Genomic DNA, 18,197 nt, shown 5'->3' with positions numbered 1-18,197 from the left:
TCTCTCCAACTCATTTCAATTTTCAACCATGGAAGAATCGAGGACATAACAGAAAATAAGTCAATAAAATATCAAACCAACAATTGATGACGTGTGAAAAATTCACATCCGCCCTAAATTTTGATCATAACTTCAAAACTCTACAATTAAAATTGTGTTATGTTTTCCAGATATTATATATATATATATACAGATCTGTATGTATGTATGCATGTGATGCAGGTATTTATAAAATTTGATTGTTCAAGTTAGATTCAAACTTGCAACAACAACAAAAAATTACGAAATACTCCTCCGGTCCTAATTATAAGACCCAATTGACTTATTTGAGGAGATTAAGGAAGTAAGTTAAGTTGGTTATTTATAATAAATAAGTGTTGTTATTCCTAAAATATCCTTGCTAATTAAGTATATTAGCTAAAACTATCATTATTAGAAGGATTATCTTGAAAAAAAATGCATAAATATAAAAGAGAAAATGGATTGGGTCTTATAATTAGGACCAAATAAAAAGTCAAATTGGGTCTTATAATAAGGACCGGAGGAGTAGCATATATAGAAATAGAATATACTCCCTATAACCCTTATTAAAAGATTCTTTTAACTAAATTGTACGGTTTAAGAAAATAGTTGAAATTAGTTAAAAGCAATTAATATCTAGCAAATATAATTTTTTTTTCAAATATACCCCTATATATAAATGGGTCAATGTGAGAGAGTAATAGTGAGATAAATGAAGAAAGAGAATGCATTAAATGCATTAACTTAAGGATAAAGTGGGTAATGATGTATTATATACTCGGACAAACTCAAAAAAGATTTTATAAAAAGAGGTAAACTTATTCAAAAAATTAGATCTTATAATAAGGGACGGAGGGAGTAGTCTAATCCGTTCTTTGACCAATTTGAATTCCAATACACATTCAATAACCATTTATTTTAGATGATTAATTACATTATAGAATACTACTTTGTCCCTTGTTATAAAATCCTTTTAACTAAATTGTGGGGTTTAAAAAAATAGTTAAAATTAGATAAAAGTAATTAGTATGTAGCAAATACAGTTTTTTCCCCAAATATACCCCTATATATAAATGGATAAAGGTGAGAGAGTAATAGTGAGATGAATAAAAAAAAGAATGTATTAAATATATTAAATTAAAGATAAAATAAGTAATACTGCATTAAATATTCAAACAAACTCAAAGAGGATCTTATAAAAAAGGACAAATCTATTCAAAAAATTAGATCTTATGACAAGAGACGGGGGGAGTATAGTCTAATCTGTTCTTTGACCAATTTGAATCCCAATACACATTCAATAACCATTTATTTTAGATGATTAATTATATTAATTGTTGTCATTCGATAATAATCTAATTCTTAACGCATCCAGCAACACATCCATCCACGAATCTATTCACTTTGTCCATAGCTGCAAAACAAAATTACACAATAAACAACAGAATCATATCGGTAAACTGACATACTGATGTATGTATCATTTTCTACTGAAACTAATGGCTCATGAATAAGATCGATGGAGAGTGAGAAATAAATTCAGAGAAGGCATATAATATAACGTACTTTGGCCATCATAAGGAGTGTTACTACTCCTGTTGGTGCAAGAAGACTGAGCACAAGCCAAAGAAGAAGAGTATTGGGTTGGAGTAGTGATTCGCTGATCAAAAGCTAAGCAAGACGCCAAGCAACCAGCAGCACAAATTAGGGCACGAAATATTGGTTTTCCTGATATACATTTTGGCATGCAAGACGCGAAGCATATCTCGAAAGCTGATAATGCTGCTCCTCTTTGCATTATTTCCAGATTCAACACTAACCAGGTCCAAAATATTAGCCTCATAGCCTTCTTCTTCCCCCCCCCCCCCCCCCAATATATTGAAATCATGATATATAGTAATAATCACGATAATTCATGCATGATCAGTAAGAAATGTTCAAACAATCAATTAATGAAACAAATGAAACAAAAAGAACAGAAAATAAATGAAGAATCTGTAATTCGTCCATGGACACGTGGGCCTGAGTAGTGAGGATCATGCTAATGTTCGAAACCCAAATATCAAGCCCAATAACTCTTTTTATTTTTGTCAGGGATTTCGATGAAGCTCTTGATAAAACAGGGTCACAGTCGATGGTCGTTTAAAAAATTAATGAAGCATATTCTTCGAGCTTTGGTTTTTATTGAGCTTATCCATTTTTCTGAAAAAGGGTTTCTCCTCTTTCCATAACAGGAAAAAAATAAATGGTCCATGAACAAGTAGCTTGATGGTATCGTTTGCTTTGGATCATGTTCCTCGACCCATGTTATGAAGAATTCAAAGAGAATATATATTATAATAATTATAATTATAATTATAATTACTTCATTTTGTCCGTCTATATTCATAATTACTCCATTATTAGTGTTTTTTTTGGGCCAACCATTATTAGTGTTATTCATTCGTAATATCAAAGCACGTCCTAATTTTTTTATGAAAAGATAAAACAAGGATGATAAATTACTCTAACATTGCACGAAAGAAAATATTTAGTTTAATTAAATAAGGCAAGATCTGGACCATATCTTCTTTAATGTAATCTTGACCGTCCATTCATTTTTCCCATTATTTTCTTGTTCCTCTTGCCTAACCTGTCAAAGAAACGTGGCGTCAGGTTAAGGAGGAAGAAGAAGAAAAACCAGGTTTCTGGGGTCAAAAAGGTAAACCAACGGTTAGGATCGCATCTCACCGCAGATATCATCTCATTCCCTAAATGACGCCGTTTTGAGGGCAAGTCGGAAGAGTACCGACACATCAGGGTCAGTGTACCAGAGTGTGAACAAAATATTTGGTAGTTATGAATTTGATCAAGTTATTTTGACGAAAAACCCCAAACTGAAGACTACGTACATAATGGTCGCTATTAAAATCTTGTGTCGTTAGAAAAGTGTTTTTATAACTTTTAAATTCAAATTATATAATTAAGGAACGATTGACAATTTTTAATATTTCAAAAAAATTTTTTTAAAAAAAAGTAATTTGCAAGTTCCTATAATTTCACATAATTTTTAATTTAAGTTTTTATAGTTTTTTCATCATATCCTTATAATTTCAGCCGACTGGTCAAAAATCAAATGAAACTGTAGAAATTTGATTTAATAAAAAAATTATAGGGACCTAATAAAGTATCGGATGAAGCTACAGAAATCTGCAACTTTTTTTCCGAATAAAAATCATATGTTAATTCTGAAGTCCGATTGTCTAAACCAGAAGCTGGACTGGGGCTTTTATATAGATTGGTACTGATTACAAATGCATACTATAAAGTTGGAGAAAATAATGAAAGATACTAATGTACACGGAGGGTGGAAATAACCAACATTGAATATTTCCAAATTCTGCACTATATCTGGTCCTTAATATAAAAACTATTTGATTAATTTAAGTATAGGGAAAATAGATTTGTCGGTCCTTATAGTTTCATTGGATTTTGAATTAGGTCCCTCTAGTTTTATTTCCTTTTATTGAATCCTTATACTTTGTTCGATTAAAGCCATACGTCCTTCCGTTAATAAATTCTCAAAACACCGTTAGTTGCTCTCTCTCCCCCATTAAAAGCCGGTGGCTCTCTCTCTCATCATCAGCCATGACCAGTTTGATGATGTCACCAAGAAAGAGAAGAGCTGCTTCTTTAGCTGGTTCTTCTCCATCAATATCGGCATGCCGCTTCTATGCTACTTCTGCAGCGGTGAGCCTTCTGCTAAGAGAGGAGGAGATGGGGCTGGCACATGTGGGTTCTTGCTAGTAGGTTCCAACTAGGGGTGTGCATGGACTAGACTGGACCGGGTTTGTTATCAACCCGAAGTCTGGTCCAGTAAAGACCTTGGGCTGAAAAAAACAACCCGAGGTCTGGTCCGGTCCAGTGCCAACCCGAGGTCGGGTTGGACTGGACTTGGTCCTCTGGACTGCCTGGACCAGTCCAGGCAGTCCAGAGCTAATTTTAATTTTTAAAAAATTTTTTTTTTTCTTCAATAAGAGGCAAGATTGTAACTTACTATATAAAATTTTGCACATATTTTAATTCAAAAGTTATCAAATTTGATCATTCCTTTTCAATTTCCCAATGAAGTCATGTTTTATTAATTAATTCTCATCAATATAGATCTTAAATTGTAGAAAATATATATGCATGCTCATTACTTTGAAAGTTAATAGATAAATCTTAATTATTTGAATAGATAAAAAATTTATATAGAAAAATTAAATCAAATTAAAATTATATAAATAATAATTTAAAAAAATCGGGCTAGACTGGACTGGACCAACTGGTCTGAGGGGTCAGTCCCTAGTCCAGTCCAGCCCGATGAGACCAGTCCGGTCCAGTCTGGTCCAGTCTTGTTTCGGGCCAATTTTTTTTGGACTAGACTGGACCGGGTTTATTCGGGTTGGACCGGACCATACCGGACCACCGGGTTTTTGCACAGCCCTAGTTCCAACTCGTGAAGGCAGGGTCTCTGAGGAATGAGGCAAATGGTGGGGCCTTTGGCTGTTGCGAACCAGGTGGTCATCATGCTTACCCTCTATCCACTCCAAACAGCCTCATCCCTAAAACTCTGATAACTATTATTACTTTTATGGCGTTGATCAATCTAAAATCATAAATTAATATTGTTGAAGGTCATGAGCATTTGAAACTAAAAAATCAATGCTCTTTCATGGAATAATGCAAGGGTCTCAAAACAAAAGTTTGAAAGAAACTACCAAACTCCTCCGACATCGTTAAGGAAAAAGGCCTTCATAAAATAGTGTGCTAAGGTAGTAACAAAACAAGATATTAAATAATAAATTACAATTAGATAGATGAGTCTAATGGGAGTTGCAGGGCTTTCTTATAGTCAAGTCAGAGTTGTGTACAAATGTGCAGGATAGCACATAACCTTCATCGATTAGCATCAACATCTAAAACACATAGAAGCGACATGCCCATATTGATAGAGAAGCAGAACCAGTTGAAGAAAGAGCTCTCCTTCTCGGCGTCATCATCGAACTAGTCATGGTTGATTTTAGAGAGCCACCTGCTTTTAACCGGGGGAGAGACACCAAACGGTGTTTTGATAATTTATTAACGGAAGGACCTGTGGCTTTAACGGAACAAAGTATAAGGGTTCAATAAAAAGAAATAAAACTAGAGGGACCTAATTCAAAATCCAATGAAACTATAAGGATTGACAAATCTATTTTCTCTTAAGTATATTAAGAAAATTTGTAAAGTCAATTATTTGTAGTAAATATGTGTTGTCTTTCCTAAAATATCCTTACTAATCATATGTATTAATTAGAATTATTATTTAATGAAATTTTTAACATATGTTAGTGTAACTACTATAAGGAACACCTTAAAAAAATAAATATGAAAAACAAGTGAATTAAGGTGTTATATTTAAGATCAAATTAAAAGTTAAACTAACTCTTATATTAAGAATAAGAAGTAGCATAATGTGAGAAGTGATTTTGTGGTTGATATTCCAACATCTTTGGCGTAAATCAAAGAGATGTGTGAAAAGACGAAAGATGCGGGGGGAACTTTATTTAGTGTTGGTTATGACATAGCAAGGGGAGGAAAATGAGATTTGATGTGTACGTGGTTGGTAAAGTGAGATAGATCCAAAGTTCCTAAGATATTGCTAGCTATAATAGTACAAAAGCCAAATATATACAAAAATATTAAAGATGCTCCAAATCAAAATCAAATTTTGAAAAAGCAGATGCCAAATCTTGAACACATATACATCAGCCAAATTAAAATATATACGAACCCTTTTACTGGGTGTGGATCCTTCTTTTCATTTCTTCTTCTTCTTCTTTTAACCCTTTACATAAAACTAGCTAGCTAGGTTAGCATCAATTAATGTGTCCTTGATTCCGTTGAGTTTGTGATTCTCGGTGATGAGATGCAATTTAATCCAAACATACAGTTAGTTCAGTTGGTCGGCCATGATATACATGCAGAAGGAATAATCTAGCCTATTAATTTGGTTTAATTTGGAATTGAACATGGATGATTTTCCAAAAGGAGAAAACTTTATTAACCTAATCAGACTTTGTTATGTTTATGACGGGTGAGCCGGATGATAGGGGGACCAACACCCATCTTTCTGGGACCTAAAACCATCCGAAATTTACCCACCCTTTTACTCATATACATGTTGCTGCAAATCAATTTTTCATAATCACCACCTGGACCACTATAAATACCTAACTGTGTGTGGGTTCTGTGTGTTGTCCAAAGCTTGAGAAATATGTCTTATTATATGTATTTTATTGAGTACTAAATGTGAGTACATCTATTAATAGATATTAAAACCCTAGTTCGCCAAATCATGAGAAACTAACTCATTCTATTAAACTGAAAACCTCGTCGGTTAGATTTTTTTTTTTTTTAATTTGGCTCTAAAATGCTATCACTAGTCAAACCTCATCCCTTCCGTTATTAATGGAAATAAAAATGAAAAAGATAATTTTAAAATTTTAGATAAAGAAAACTTATTTCTTATATTTAGTAACATCATTATGAAAGAGGTTGTTTTATATAAAAATGGACAGAGAGAGTATTGATTAGTGCGAGTACTACATGCTTAATTATTTCGACTATCAGACCATATTTGGGAATTTTATTTTTAAACCATTAATCGAATTTTTGTCGAATTCCTTTTAACTTTGTGCCCTTAATTTATTTAGCAATAAGTGATGCCTTCAACTTCTAAAATCGATGATGATAGGGTATAATTAAATACTTAATGTTGTCTTAACTTTATATTTCCTTGAAAAAATAATATAATTTTTTTTTAAAAAGCAGGGGTGTTTGTGAGAATGTGCGCCTCTTGCTGAGTTTGGATGAAAAAAGGGCCCCGGAATAGAAGGGCATAAAGGGGAGGACGAAAGTTTTCAACCCCTCAATGCCCTCCTTTGATAACGATGGACTCCTTTTTTCCCTTTTGATTTTGAAGTCTTCCAATTGACCATCTCAGGCACCCATTGAACCCAACAAAATAAAATTTTAAAAAGAGAACAACAAAATACAAATTTTGCTTTGAATGTAACTTTTGAAAAAGGGAAAGGTATATATATGTGTGTGTTAATTTGATTATATAAAAAACCATTTTTTTTTGCTTTTGGATAAAAGTAAAAAAAAAAAAAAGTAACAAGAGAGTAAAGAAAGATTATTTTTACATACATCTTTTTGATCATCTAACGGAGCAAATATTAATATCTGAGATAATAATCAGGATCAAACTTGTGACCTCCTAATATGTTCTAAACAAAAATTGATGAACACTTGGATCAATCCTGGTAATTTTTTTTAAAAGCTACTGATTTAACAGAATGAAGAATGAGAGAACATATCATTTTCCCATAAGTGTGGATAGTTGATACATACTCTTACTAACATACGGTGTTTCTTTTAATTTATAACAATTAATATTCCATAATTTAGCAATTAACATCTAATAATATTCAGAACTCTAGAGCATTATTGGGCTTATGAATAGGGAGAATGGCAAGGGGGTGAATTACACATTTTAACCCCACCGGACATGAGACTTTTCTTTCTATCATTTTCTTTTTCAAACTTCGATGGTTTTCGGTGTGGCTGGATTCCTTTCGAAAGTCCTTTAATGTCATTTCACCAGTGTTAACGATCTGGAATCGTCCGATGGCAAGATGACAAGGTGGCCAGAGCCACCGTCACGAGGAGGAGGAGGAGGAGACGTGGAAGAGTAGAATAGCATGAGATTTTGAAGAGTAAGAATAATGGAAAGGAATCTGTGAGATTATAAAATATTCTGATACATTAAATTCAAAGGATAGGAATGATATGATACCTGTGACTGATTCAGAGAAAGATAGCCAAGTGAAGAGAGATCAATCTGGGAAAGACGCAATTGCATTGAAGAATCCTTGAGATTTGATCTGAAAATGTCTTTGACCAAAAAAAAAAAAGATCTGAAAATGTCAGAGAACGGAAATAATAAAAAGGCTTTGAATTGAATTTTTATTTTTATTCTTCAAAGTTCAAGAAGGCATTCAAATTTACAACTTTTCAAAATGGGGAAAAAAACAGGAGAGGGTTGGAATTTTGATAATTGTTTGGTCCCACTCCCACTTTTGGCACCACCCTTATCTTTGCTCTAATTTGGCATCGCTCCTTCGGGATTCACATTTCACATTGCCTTGATTATTAAGAAAAGGATAAAATGGTAAAAAAAAATGTGTTCAGTTTAAGAACACAAAATGAATTCAAAGATGAATAAAGAGAGACATTGAAAGCTATTTTATTCTTAAAGATTCTTTCTCAAAAGACTTCATATCTTCGATGAACAGCTTCAAACCAGTCAAATTCACGTTCATTATTAAATTTCTGTCAACCGAGGTTGCTCTTAAGTTTGGAAACAACTTCCCTGTACAATACTATAAGTGATTTATAAATAGGACTAAATACTATAAATTAATTCAAAATATAAATTATTTTGAGAGTAATTAATGCTTATTTGTTAATTTTTTTGGTTTAAACTTTAAAGTGACTCATTGCATTTTTGTTCCCATTCACCTCCTTGTTTAACATGGATAAAATTTTAAAAAAATCAATTTGAGTCGCATTTGATGAGTTAATTACTATTTTTTATTCTAATTAATTAGTTAATGTGACTTATATTATGGGTAAGGGGAAAAAGAAGAAGTAAAACTCCCTCCAGTAAATTTAGTTAAAAGTTTTAAATATATAGGTGGGTAAATGTTTTTCTTTTCAATAATATTTTTAAGCCAATTGACTAATGTGGTTCGTTTATTAATGATTGTGTTTTCAGAAATATTTTCTCTTATTCTTGTATTAAGAGTATAAGTGAAAAGAAGCCATAAATGCTCTAGGTAAAAGCAAATTATTTCTTATAATTAACAAGGAGCAAATTAAAATTGTTCTCTCTCATCTGTTTATATTATTAACAATTAAAATCTGGCAAAAATATTATTAACAATTAAAAGTATCAAATACAACATGTTTACAGTTGATATGCAGCATTTGAATTGTCCACGGTGGCTTGCTAATTTCCTCGTTATGATCAAGGACAACATTTTTCTGACCATCATGATCAATTACAAAATCTTGATTCTATGCGTCTCTTGAATTACAGTGTAGCTAATGATGATGATGTAATTTACTCTGATGTATAATAATACGTTGGCATGCAATATTGCAATGAAACAAATTTTAAGCAAAAATAATGTCTATTTCTTGGCAGATTGCGCAGAAAAAGATTAAACAAAAAATGGCGTATGCATGCAAATAAATCGATGCTTGGTAAGTGGATCGTTCCTAATTTTGATACAATGTGGTTTTAAACATGTTATCCAAAAGATATATGGACACTACTTTTGGGAAAATGATTTTGAACCCTAACATTTGCAAAAATTCCCATGCTCTGTTCCTTCTACTAGCTCTAATCTTAAATATAAGACCTTATTTAAACTTTATTTGTAAAATGATGTCTTATATTTAAGACTGAAACTAATATTATATAGTAAATGCTACATTTTGATGTGGAGCATTTATTTTTCTTGTATCTCATATTTACATTAAAATTTAAAAGCTATTATCAATATTTGTTGATAACAAAATCCAGACTTTTGTTTTAAAAAAATCGAACTTGAATATGAAATTAAACAGTGGGCGAAAATGAAATATTTTTGGTAGGAAAAAAAATAGGGGACGAGATTTCTTTGGACATATATAATCATTGACTTTATGGGACATATAGTTTGGTATTTTTTTGGGATAGATTAAATTATATTATTTCACTAGGGTTTGATGGATTATATTTGATATTGTTTATTTTTTAAAAAAATATTCAAATCTGTTAGTAGTTGATTTTATATTATTAAAAACATCTTATTTGGTTTACTTTCTGTCAAAAAATTATTATTATTATTTATTTGGATTATTCGTCACGCCTACGACCTGATAAAGTGGCTGTGATCCATGCAACAAGATATTGGATCAGGCTTCCATTATTATCCCTGGCGTAAATGGTTAATTTCTTCAGGGGGAAAAGGGGTAAAGAGATAGCTACACACGCATATATGGCTATTTCAAACCACCCGTTTTGTAAAAGCAATTAACAATAGAACCAGTTGTAAATTGTACTAGTATACCACCTCTAATTCTTAATACAAGAGTTAGTTTATTTTTAATTTTAATCATAAATATAAGATTTTTTTTAAAGTAGTTATTATAATAATTACACATATTAAAAATTTCATCAAATGGTAGTTCTATTTAATATACATGGTTAGCAAGAATATTTTAGAAAAAACATCTATTTATTACAAATAATTAAATTAACAAATTTTCTTAATATATTCAAATTAATCAATTAAATTTTATATTAGGGATCGGAATAATATTTTTTTGGCCAATAAATTGTACTACTCTATCCCTTATTATAAGATTATTTCAATTAAATTGCGGGGTTTAAGAAAATAATTAAAATTAGTTAAAAATAATTAATATGCAGCAAATATAGTTTTTTTTAAAAATATACCTCTATATGTAAAATTGTAAATGGATAAAGGTGAGAGAGTAATAGTGAGGTGAATGAAGAAATAGAATGTATTAAATACATTAAACTAGAGATAAAATAGGTAATACTGCATTAAATATTTAGACAAATTTAAAAAGAACCTTATAAAAAAAAACCCATTTAAAAAATTAGATATTATAATAAAAGGCGAAGCGAGTACTTATATATATGAGATGACGGCGGAAGAAGCAATAAACTTATAGGGATTGAGTGGAACCCCAGCCTACAATTAGATGTCGCAGCCACTTGAGCCCCAAGGATTATTCAACACATACATTAATATTATCTCTAGTTTTTAATATAAGATCTTGTTTAATTTTTATTTTGATCTTAAATATAAGATCTCAATCAACTTTCTCTTTCATATTTATGCATTTTTTTTTAACATAGTCTTTCAAATAATAGTAGTTCTAGCCAATATACTTGATTAATAAGGATATTTTAGGAAATATAACACTTATTTAATTACAAATAACTAACTTAATTTTTTTTAATTTATTCAAATTAGTCAACTAACTTTTATATTTAGGACCAGAGGTAGTATTAGGCCAGCATTCATCATAATTTTTAGAATTTAAAAAGAAAGACATTCCCTCAATACAACATATACACGCGCAAAATATTTTCTTTTTGACATTGCATTTTTTTCTTCTTGTTCATGACAGGTGAGCAGTAAAAATTAAAAACTTGTTATCATTTTCTGAACGAATTATGGTTCATAATTTTTTTAAATATAAACATGCGTGTTTAAAATTTATTAATTTCTTTGATTCTTATTATAAGAACTTATTATAACTTTGATAAGATCCGACAAATTAGTTGAGAAATCAGCTAAAATTACTTATATGTAAAAGAAAAAAATATAGCATTTTAAAACACTCTCTTGATTAATATAATTATCATATGGGGAGGAAGCCAAGGACAGTGAATGGTCAAGAGTGAAAATGATAATAATATTCATTAATATAGTTTTTTTAAATTTGTAAAAAAAAATCTTGTATTAAGGATTAATAAGTAGAATCTTAAAAAAGATTAAGGTTTGGATATATCATTTGTGCATAGATATTGATGGCCAACTGGGCAAATGCATGAAAATCATTCTATACTTCGATGTCCTCTATCCGTACAATTCACTAATCAAGCAATGATTTTGAATCAGGGATACAGTATCGCCTTTAATAGAACATGCATCTGCATTCATATATCAACCAAGAAAAGCATAGGAAAATACTACATCCGGTCCTAATTATAAGACTCAATTAACTAATTTAAAGAGATTAAAGAAGTAAGTTAAATTAGTTATTTATAATAAATAAATGTTGTCATTCCTAAAATATCCTTGCTAATTAAGTGTATTAGTTAGAACTATCATTATTAGAAAGATTATCTTGGAAAAAAATGCATAAATATAAGAGACAAAATGGATTGGGATCTTATAATTAAGATCAAACAAAAAGTCAAATAGGAATATAGGATTTTATATTAAGGACAGGAGGTAGCATCCAAAGTTGAGCTGGCGTTATTTTGACCAATCCTTCTATTTTTCAGATAACATGCGCTTTTTTTTTTTTAAAAAAAAAAACAATTTATAGGTTGGTGAACAAATTGGAGTACGAATCCCCATAAAATCTCATGGATTACAGCTAATTTCATTTCAATAATGCTTTTTTTAGTTCTTATTATAAGCTTGGAATAGCAGATTTGCATGTAAGAAAAAACGAATTAAATTTAATTAAAAATAATAAATAGATAATAAATACACTTTTGTTTAAATATATATGTACATTAAATGTTGAAACAAATTTAAACTAAGACTTATAAAATAAAGTATAAATTTATAATCTTTTTCAAATTTGTTGGGGAAAACCCTTTTCGAATATGAAGCTTATAAATAAATAAGAGATGAAAGAGTATCAAGGAATATTTATTTACCGAAAATAGGTGTTTTGCCAACACCGAAAATAGTGTTTAATTTTTTTTCAGAAAAACAGGTGAAAATAAAATACAATGAAATGGCGTAACGCAGGGCACACGAGACAGCACGTGTATGATATCGCTTCCATCAAGATTAGCATAGATCCTCTGTCCCCCCAAAAGTCTTTATTACAATTTACAAAGCCCCACAAAACGACACTCTTTCGACACATTCTCTCTCCATCTTTATTACACCACCCTCTTGTATTTTCTTTTCCACCATCCATACATTGATACAAACAGATATTCTTCCCTTTTCTCCCTATGTCAACATTTCCCACATTTTTTAATATTTACAAATGCATATTTATTCTACAAAATAATTTTTATTCAACAAAATATATAAATATTTGTATAATTTATTTTTATTCGGAATAAAGCATGTGTAACGTTCGAAGTAAAAAATTTTGTCCAATATTTTTTATTGAATTAAAAAATCGCTATATTTTTTACAGTAAGAGTTTAAATTTTAAAATTGAATTGCAGCATGGTCTCACGACTTTAAAGCTAACCTTCTTGAATTAAAGTCACAAATTTATTGCCGGCAACAGGAAATGAAACGGTGAGAGTTAGAACGTTGCCGTATTAAATGGTTTAGAGTTAGCGCGGGGAGGTGACGGCGCCGTTTCTCCGTTGACCTGCCGTCAACCCCAACCCCACAGTCTTTTTCCCAGAACCCGACCAGTTACTGTGGGAGACACTCACAAATCCCGAAGATTGACCAAAATCTCGTCAATCCCTGCGAGATATCGCTCCGCGAGTGGGGCACCCTGGAGAAAAGAGAAAGGAAAAGAAAAGTAGCTGATATGGAGATCGCACCCAAGTGGATTTCAGAATCTCAGCGCCATGTCTCATATTTTCAAAAAGAAATAAACAAAACAAGAGAGAGAGAAGATTTTGGGATTTCTTAGTGAGAGAAAGATTTGATCTTTTGAGAGAGACTTTTTATATTGGGGGAGAAAGTGAAACACCCACACACAGCACACACATACTTACATTTTCGACAGATAGATTCAAAACAAACAACCTTCCTTACATGTTACACCGTATTTAACGTTTTAGCTCCCTCCTCCCAAAGCCTCCCCTTTTCCTCCCTTCTCTTTCTCTTCTTCTTCTTCTTCCAGCAACTTCCGGCGAAGAACGGTGTCGTTCATGGAGGTCTGTGATCTCTTGCCGCCGGATTCCGAAGAGGTTCATGTCTTGGCTGTCGATGACAGCCTCGTCGATCGGAAAGTCATCGAGCGCTTGCTCAGGATTTCAGCTTGTAAAGGTGTGTGGAGAGGAAAATGGGGTTTTCGATTGTTTGTTTCTCTGTTTTTCTGTGTCTGGGGTTGAAGATTTATTTTCTCATCTGTTTGGGAATTTGCAGTCACTGCTGTCGACAGTGGAATAAGAGCCCTGCAATTCCTTGGACTTGACAACCAGAAATCTCCTTCCGAATCGGACGGCTTTGATGTGAGGAATCAATTTTCATTCCTTGATTTTATTTTAATTTCCTCGAAAAGTTTATTTTTCTTGAAACGGAAAACTAATTCCATGCTTGCTCAGGGTTTAAAGGTGGATCTAATCATCACTGACTACTGCATGCCTGGAATGACCGGCTATGAATTACTCAAGAAAATCAAGGTTAGAAAATTCTCAATTTCTTATTTTCAAACCCCCACATTATAATTCGAAAATCCAATAGCTTTCTAAAGCGAAAAATGTCAATCTGGATCAGGAATCTTCCACCTTCAAAGAAATTCCAGTGGTGATCATGTCCTCTGAAAACGTTTTGCCCCGAATAGACAGGTACATATATATAGAGAGAGAGAGACACACACACACAGGCACACACATATAGCATAATTTTGAAAGATTAATTAATTAATTAATTTGTAATATTTAACGAAATGGAAAAAATGGAACATGAAGGTGTTTGGAAGAAGGGGCAGAGGATTTCATAGTGAAGCCGGTGAAGTTATCAGACGTGAAGCGGTTAAGGGATTACATGACGACAAGAGAAGTTAAGGCGGGAAGTCAGGAGAGAGAGGGCGGCGTCAGGTTCACCAAAAGAAAGCTGACAGAACCCGCTGATCTGGATTCATCGCCGCCGTCCGTAACCTCGTCATCTGTACTGTCATCGTCCCCGTCGTCACCGTTGGATTCGGCTTCTCCGACGCCGTCGCCGTCGGTCTCCCCTCCCCCTTCACCTTCCCCGCTCGATTCTCCAGTCACGCGGCTTAGAATGACCACCACCACCAGCGCCGATTGACTATTAATAATAATGATGATGATAATGATAATATGGCTTATGTTCTGTTTATTATGCTCCTTGTCTCCGGTGGGCATTCCTGCAGTTTTTACATTTCTAATTTTCTTTTCTTTGTGTTTATCGGCTGTATTATTGTTTATCTGCGCACAGGATTCAAACTTGATGAAACTGCAATTGCCCGTTGTTTGTAACGGTTTTTGTTGCATCATCCTCCTTTTTCAATTTAGTTTATACTTGGAGACGGTTATAAGTCAGGACACGGTTTACATAATACTGAGTTCATATAATCTCATCAATTAATTTAATGAAAGCTTAATTTGTGAAGTTTATTTTTAAAACTCGAAAACTTGTAATACTCCCTCCGTTCTTTATTATAAGAGACAAATAACCGAAGTACGTTGATCAAAAAAACAGTTAAAATTAGTTAAGAACAATTAGTGTGTAAAAAGTATAATTTTTTTTCCAAAAATGCCCTCATTAATAAGGAGAGAGAGCATGAGAGAGAACAATTAAATTATTAAAAGAAAGATAAGTGGGAGGGAGAGAGTGTGAGTTGGAGATAATAAATATGGGTAAAATAGTAAATCAACACAAAAAAGTAGAGACAACTTGTAAGTGTCTCTTATATATAGGAACATACCATAAGCATCAAATGTCTCTTATAATAAGGAACGGAGGGAGTAAAAAATTATAAAAAAACTTGAGAAATTTATAAATTAAAGAATGGGTAATTTTAATTCTTGTACCCAAAGAATTTTCTTTTGTGCCCTCAAAATTCATATTTAAAAGAATCCAAAATATAACTATTGCGCTCATCCATGGATAGCAAGGATTGACATGGAATGATTGAAGGATGCCAAGGGAGAAGATCACTTTTTGTTAATTTTGGAATAAGCAACTGGTTGATAATTGGGCATTTAATGGGATTGTCAGTTGTTTAAGATAAACTATATGGTTCAAAGGGCAAGGGCGGGGGGGAAGTAAAGTGAATTAAATTTTCTATTTAATGGGAATGTGAAGTGAAAGAAGAAGAATAAATGAAGAAGGGGGAAAGGGCGGAGATACGGTAAGGGGAAAAGAATAAAAAGGAGGAAGGGCAACAGGAGAAGGACAAGGAGGGTGTCCCCCAGATGAAGAGAAGGAGGGGCACTTATACTGCTGTCTTTGTCTAATTGTCCCAAACGTGGCAGGGTTGCCTTCCCCTCTCCAGCTCTCCTCTATAATGCCCTCCTTTATGCCATCCCTTCTCCCTCCATTTTTATATATCTTCCAACTCAAATGCATCTTCTTTGCGTTTATATAATCTTTTCATTTAAAGAAAAAAAATTTTGCGGCGATATTTCAGATTTTTTTTCACTAGGTATATCTGTTCTCTTATTAGAAATAATCATATTCGAACTATTGTTAAATAGTAAAGAAATTTTTTTTATATATATATAGTCATTTAATGTTAGTAATATTAACCAGTTCTGAGTGTTGTTGGACCTGATTGCTGATTGCAATTTTTTTTTGGTATTTATATGAATTTGAATTTAAAATCTCGTCTTTAAATGATTGTAATTTCTCTTACCAAAATCATTACTGATACTGTATATGATTTATAAATAATATGAGCTATTATAAATTTTATGTGTTACGTTAATATTGACCTCTTGACTTGATTTGACTTTTTTTTTTTATTTTTTTTGCCAACGAGACTTGATTTAATCTAACCATTTAAAGTTCATGGAATAACCTAAGCTGTGGAGTGCAAAACTTCATATAGCGGAGGTGATGATGGAATTTCCAATTATCTGTTTTGAAGGATGAGGGGCCTGATGCATGTTCTTTTGAGCTAATAATTATATGCATTTTTTTTTTAAATATAAAACCTATTTTAATATAAATTACACTATAAAATAAGTTTTATGTTTAAGATTGAAGGAGTAATATAAATAAATGAATAAAAAAATAAAATTTGGAAGAAATTATCTCTCAGGGGCTGATATTTTCGCGAAAACTCTGGAACATAGTGATCCGAAGATTGGAAGGGACAAGCTGCACCAACCTTATACTGTTTGAGCTATTTGTTTTTTTCCATACTTTTTTGCCTTTTTTTTTTTAATCTTTTCTTCTTTTTAAATGCTCCCTTTTCACAGGCTTTTGGTGTTTTCAAGTACCAACCTAAACTGCCATTATTTTTTGCTTTTACATTTTACTCCCTCCATATCCTGTGATCCGAACAAAGTCGGTTCGATCTTGTCAATAAACTCAAGCTATTAGTATTTGTCTCTTTCATTTTACAAAAAAAAGAAGAAGAAGAAGAAGAAGAAAGATAACAAATCACTAACCAGACACACCTCGTGGCAAACAAAGTGTTTTCGTCATTTTCTCTCTCGTCTTTTGCAAACTCAAAATAAATAAATCGTCATTGGTTGCTTAGGATAACATGTCAGACGCGGGCATATATTTTGTTTAGTCTCGATCTGTAGAATTAACTAAATTAAATGAGTTTATTATCACTTCTTATTCTTAATATAAGATCTTATTTGATTTTTATATTGATTCTCAATATAAGATTTTAATCCACTTTATCTCTCATATATATTTTTTTCAAGTTAGTCCTTCTAATAATAGTAATTCTAACTAATACAATTGATTAGTAAGGATATTTTAGAAAAAAAATATATTTATTATAAATAACTAACTTAACTTATTTCTTTAAATTAGTGAACTACTCCTCCAGTCATATATATATAGAGGTTTTATATTTAGACCAGAGTAGCTCTTATAGTCAAAACCAAAGGTAGTACTTAAAAGTGTCGAATGCTTTTAAAGACTCGTTTGATTTCGTATAAGTTATTCTTTAATTCTATTTATAAGATTTTTTAACATGTTTTGCCAAACTTAAAAAAAAAAATTCATTAACAGTTTACAAAATAATGTTTTCATAATAAAATTGTATATTCATGTAAAAAATTTAACAAGGTGACTTATATTAAGGATAAAAAAACTCTCTTTTCCATCTGTGAATAGAATTATAGGAGTAAAATTCAATGTAATTTTAAACATTGGATTAGATTGTTAAAAAAAGGCGGGCAAAACAAAGGATTGTAAGGAAAAAAATTTACGTCCATTGCTTGTTATGAATTTTATATTCTCCTATGGATATGAATAAATATTGAATAACAATGATATTGATTTTTCTTGAGTTTCTGGAGGGAGAAAGAGAGAGGAGAGAGGAGAGACGAAAATCCAAAACAGTAGATGGGCTGGGCCAGAGGAACCAGCGCGAAGATCCGAACAGTGTATTGGGGCCCATGAAACCCAAATGGGAGGAGGCACTAATATGAG

General features: G+C 31.9%; 1 protein-coding gene across 2 annotated transcripts; it reads left to right on the top strand.

The window, feature by feature from the left end:
• The first annotated feature begins 13,723 nt into the window (after positions 1-13,723).
• On the top strand, positions 13,724-15,072 carry LOC114713841 (two-component response regulator ARR5-like). Of its 2 annotated transcripts, XM_028898516.1 has the most exons (5): positions 13,724-13,880; positions 13,980-14,065; positions 14,159-14,236; positions 14,331-14,401; positions 14,525-15,072. In XM_028898516.1, the coding sequence occupies exons 1-5, from the start codon at positions 13,763-13,765 to the stop codon at positions 14,862-14,864; spliced, it is 693 nt and encodes a 230-aa protein (XP_028754349.1). In that variant the 5' UTR covers positions 13,724-13,762; the 3' UTR covers positions 14,865-15,072. The 2 variants fall into 2 exon arrangements, with proteins under 2 accessions (XP_028754349.1, XP_028754348.1); XM_028898515.1 differs by having other exon boundaries at positions 13,980-14,236.
• The last annotated feature ends 3,125 nt before the right edge of the window (positions 15,073-18,197 follow it).

The sequence above is a fragment of the Neltuma alba genome, unplaced genomic scaffold (assembly GCF_004799145.2).
Source record: "Neltuma alba isolate B1F8T4 unplaced genomic scaffold, ASM479914v2 tig00011475_pilon, whole genome shotgun sequence".
NCBI lineage: Eukaryota > Viridiplantae > Streptophyta > Magnoliopsida > Fabales > Fabaceae > Neltuma > Neltuma alba.
The sequence above is the reverse complement of the archived record's forward strand: the minus strand, read 5'-3'. Positions and strand labels throughout refer to the sequence as shown.

Bases quoted from the DNA above. Each gene is read 5' to 3' on its own strand.
- LOC114713841 (XM_028898515.1), top strand. From the start codon at position 13,763: ATGGAGGTCTGTGATCTCTTGCCGCCGGATTCCGAAGAGGTTCATGTC. The intron at 13,881-13,979 runs GTGTGTGGAGAG...GGGAATTTGCAG, and splicing joins CAGGATTTCAGCTTGTAAAG to TCACTGCTGTCGACAGTGGA. The intron at 14,402-14,524 runs GTACATATATAT...TGGAACATGAAG, and splicing joins GTTTTGCCCCGAATAGACAG to GTGTTTGGAAGAAGGGGCAG.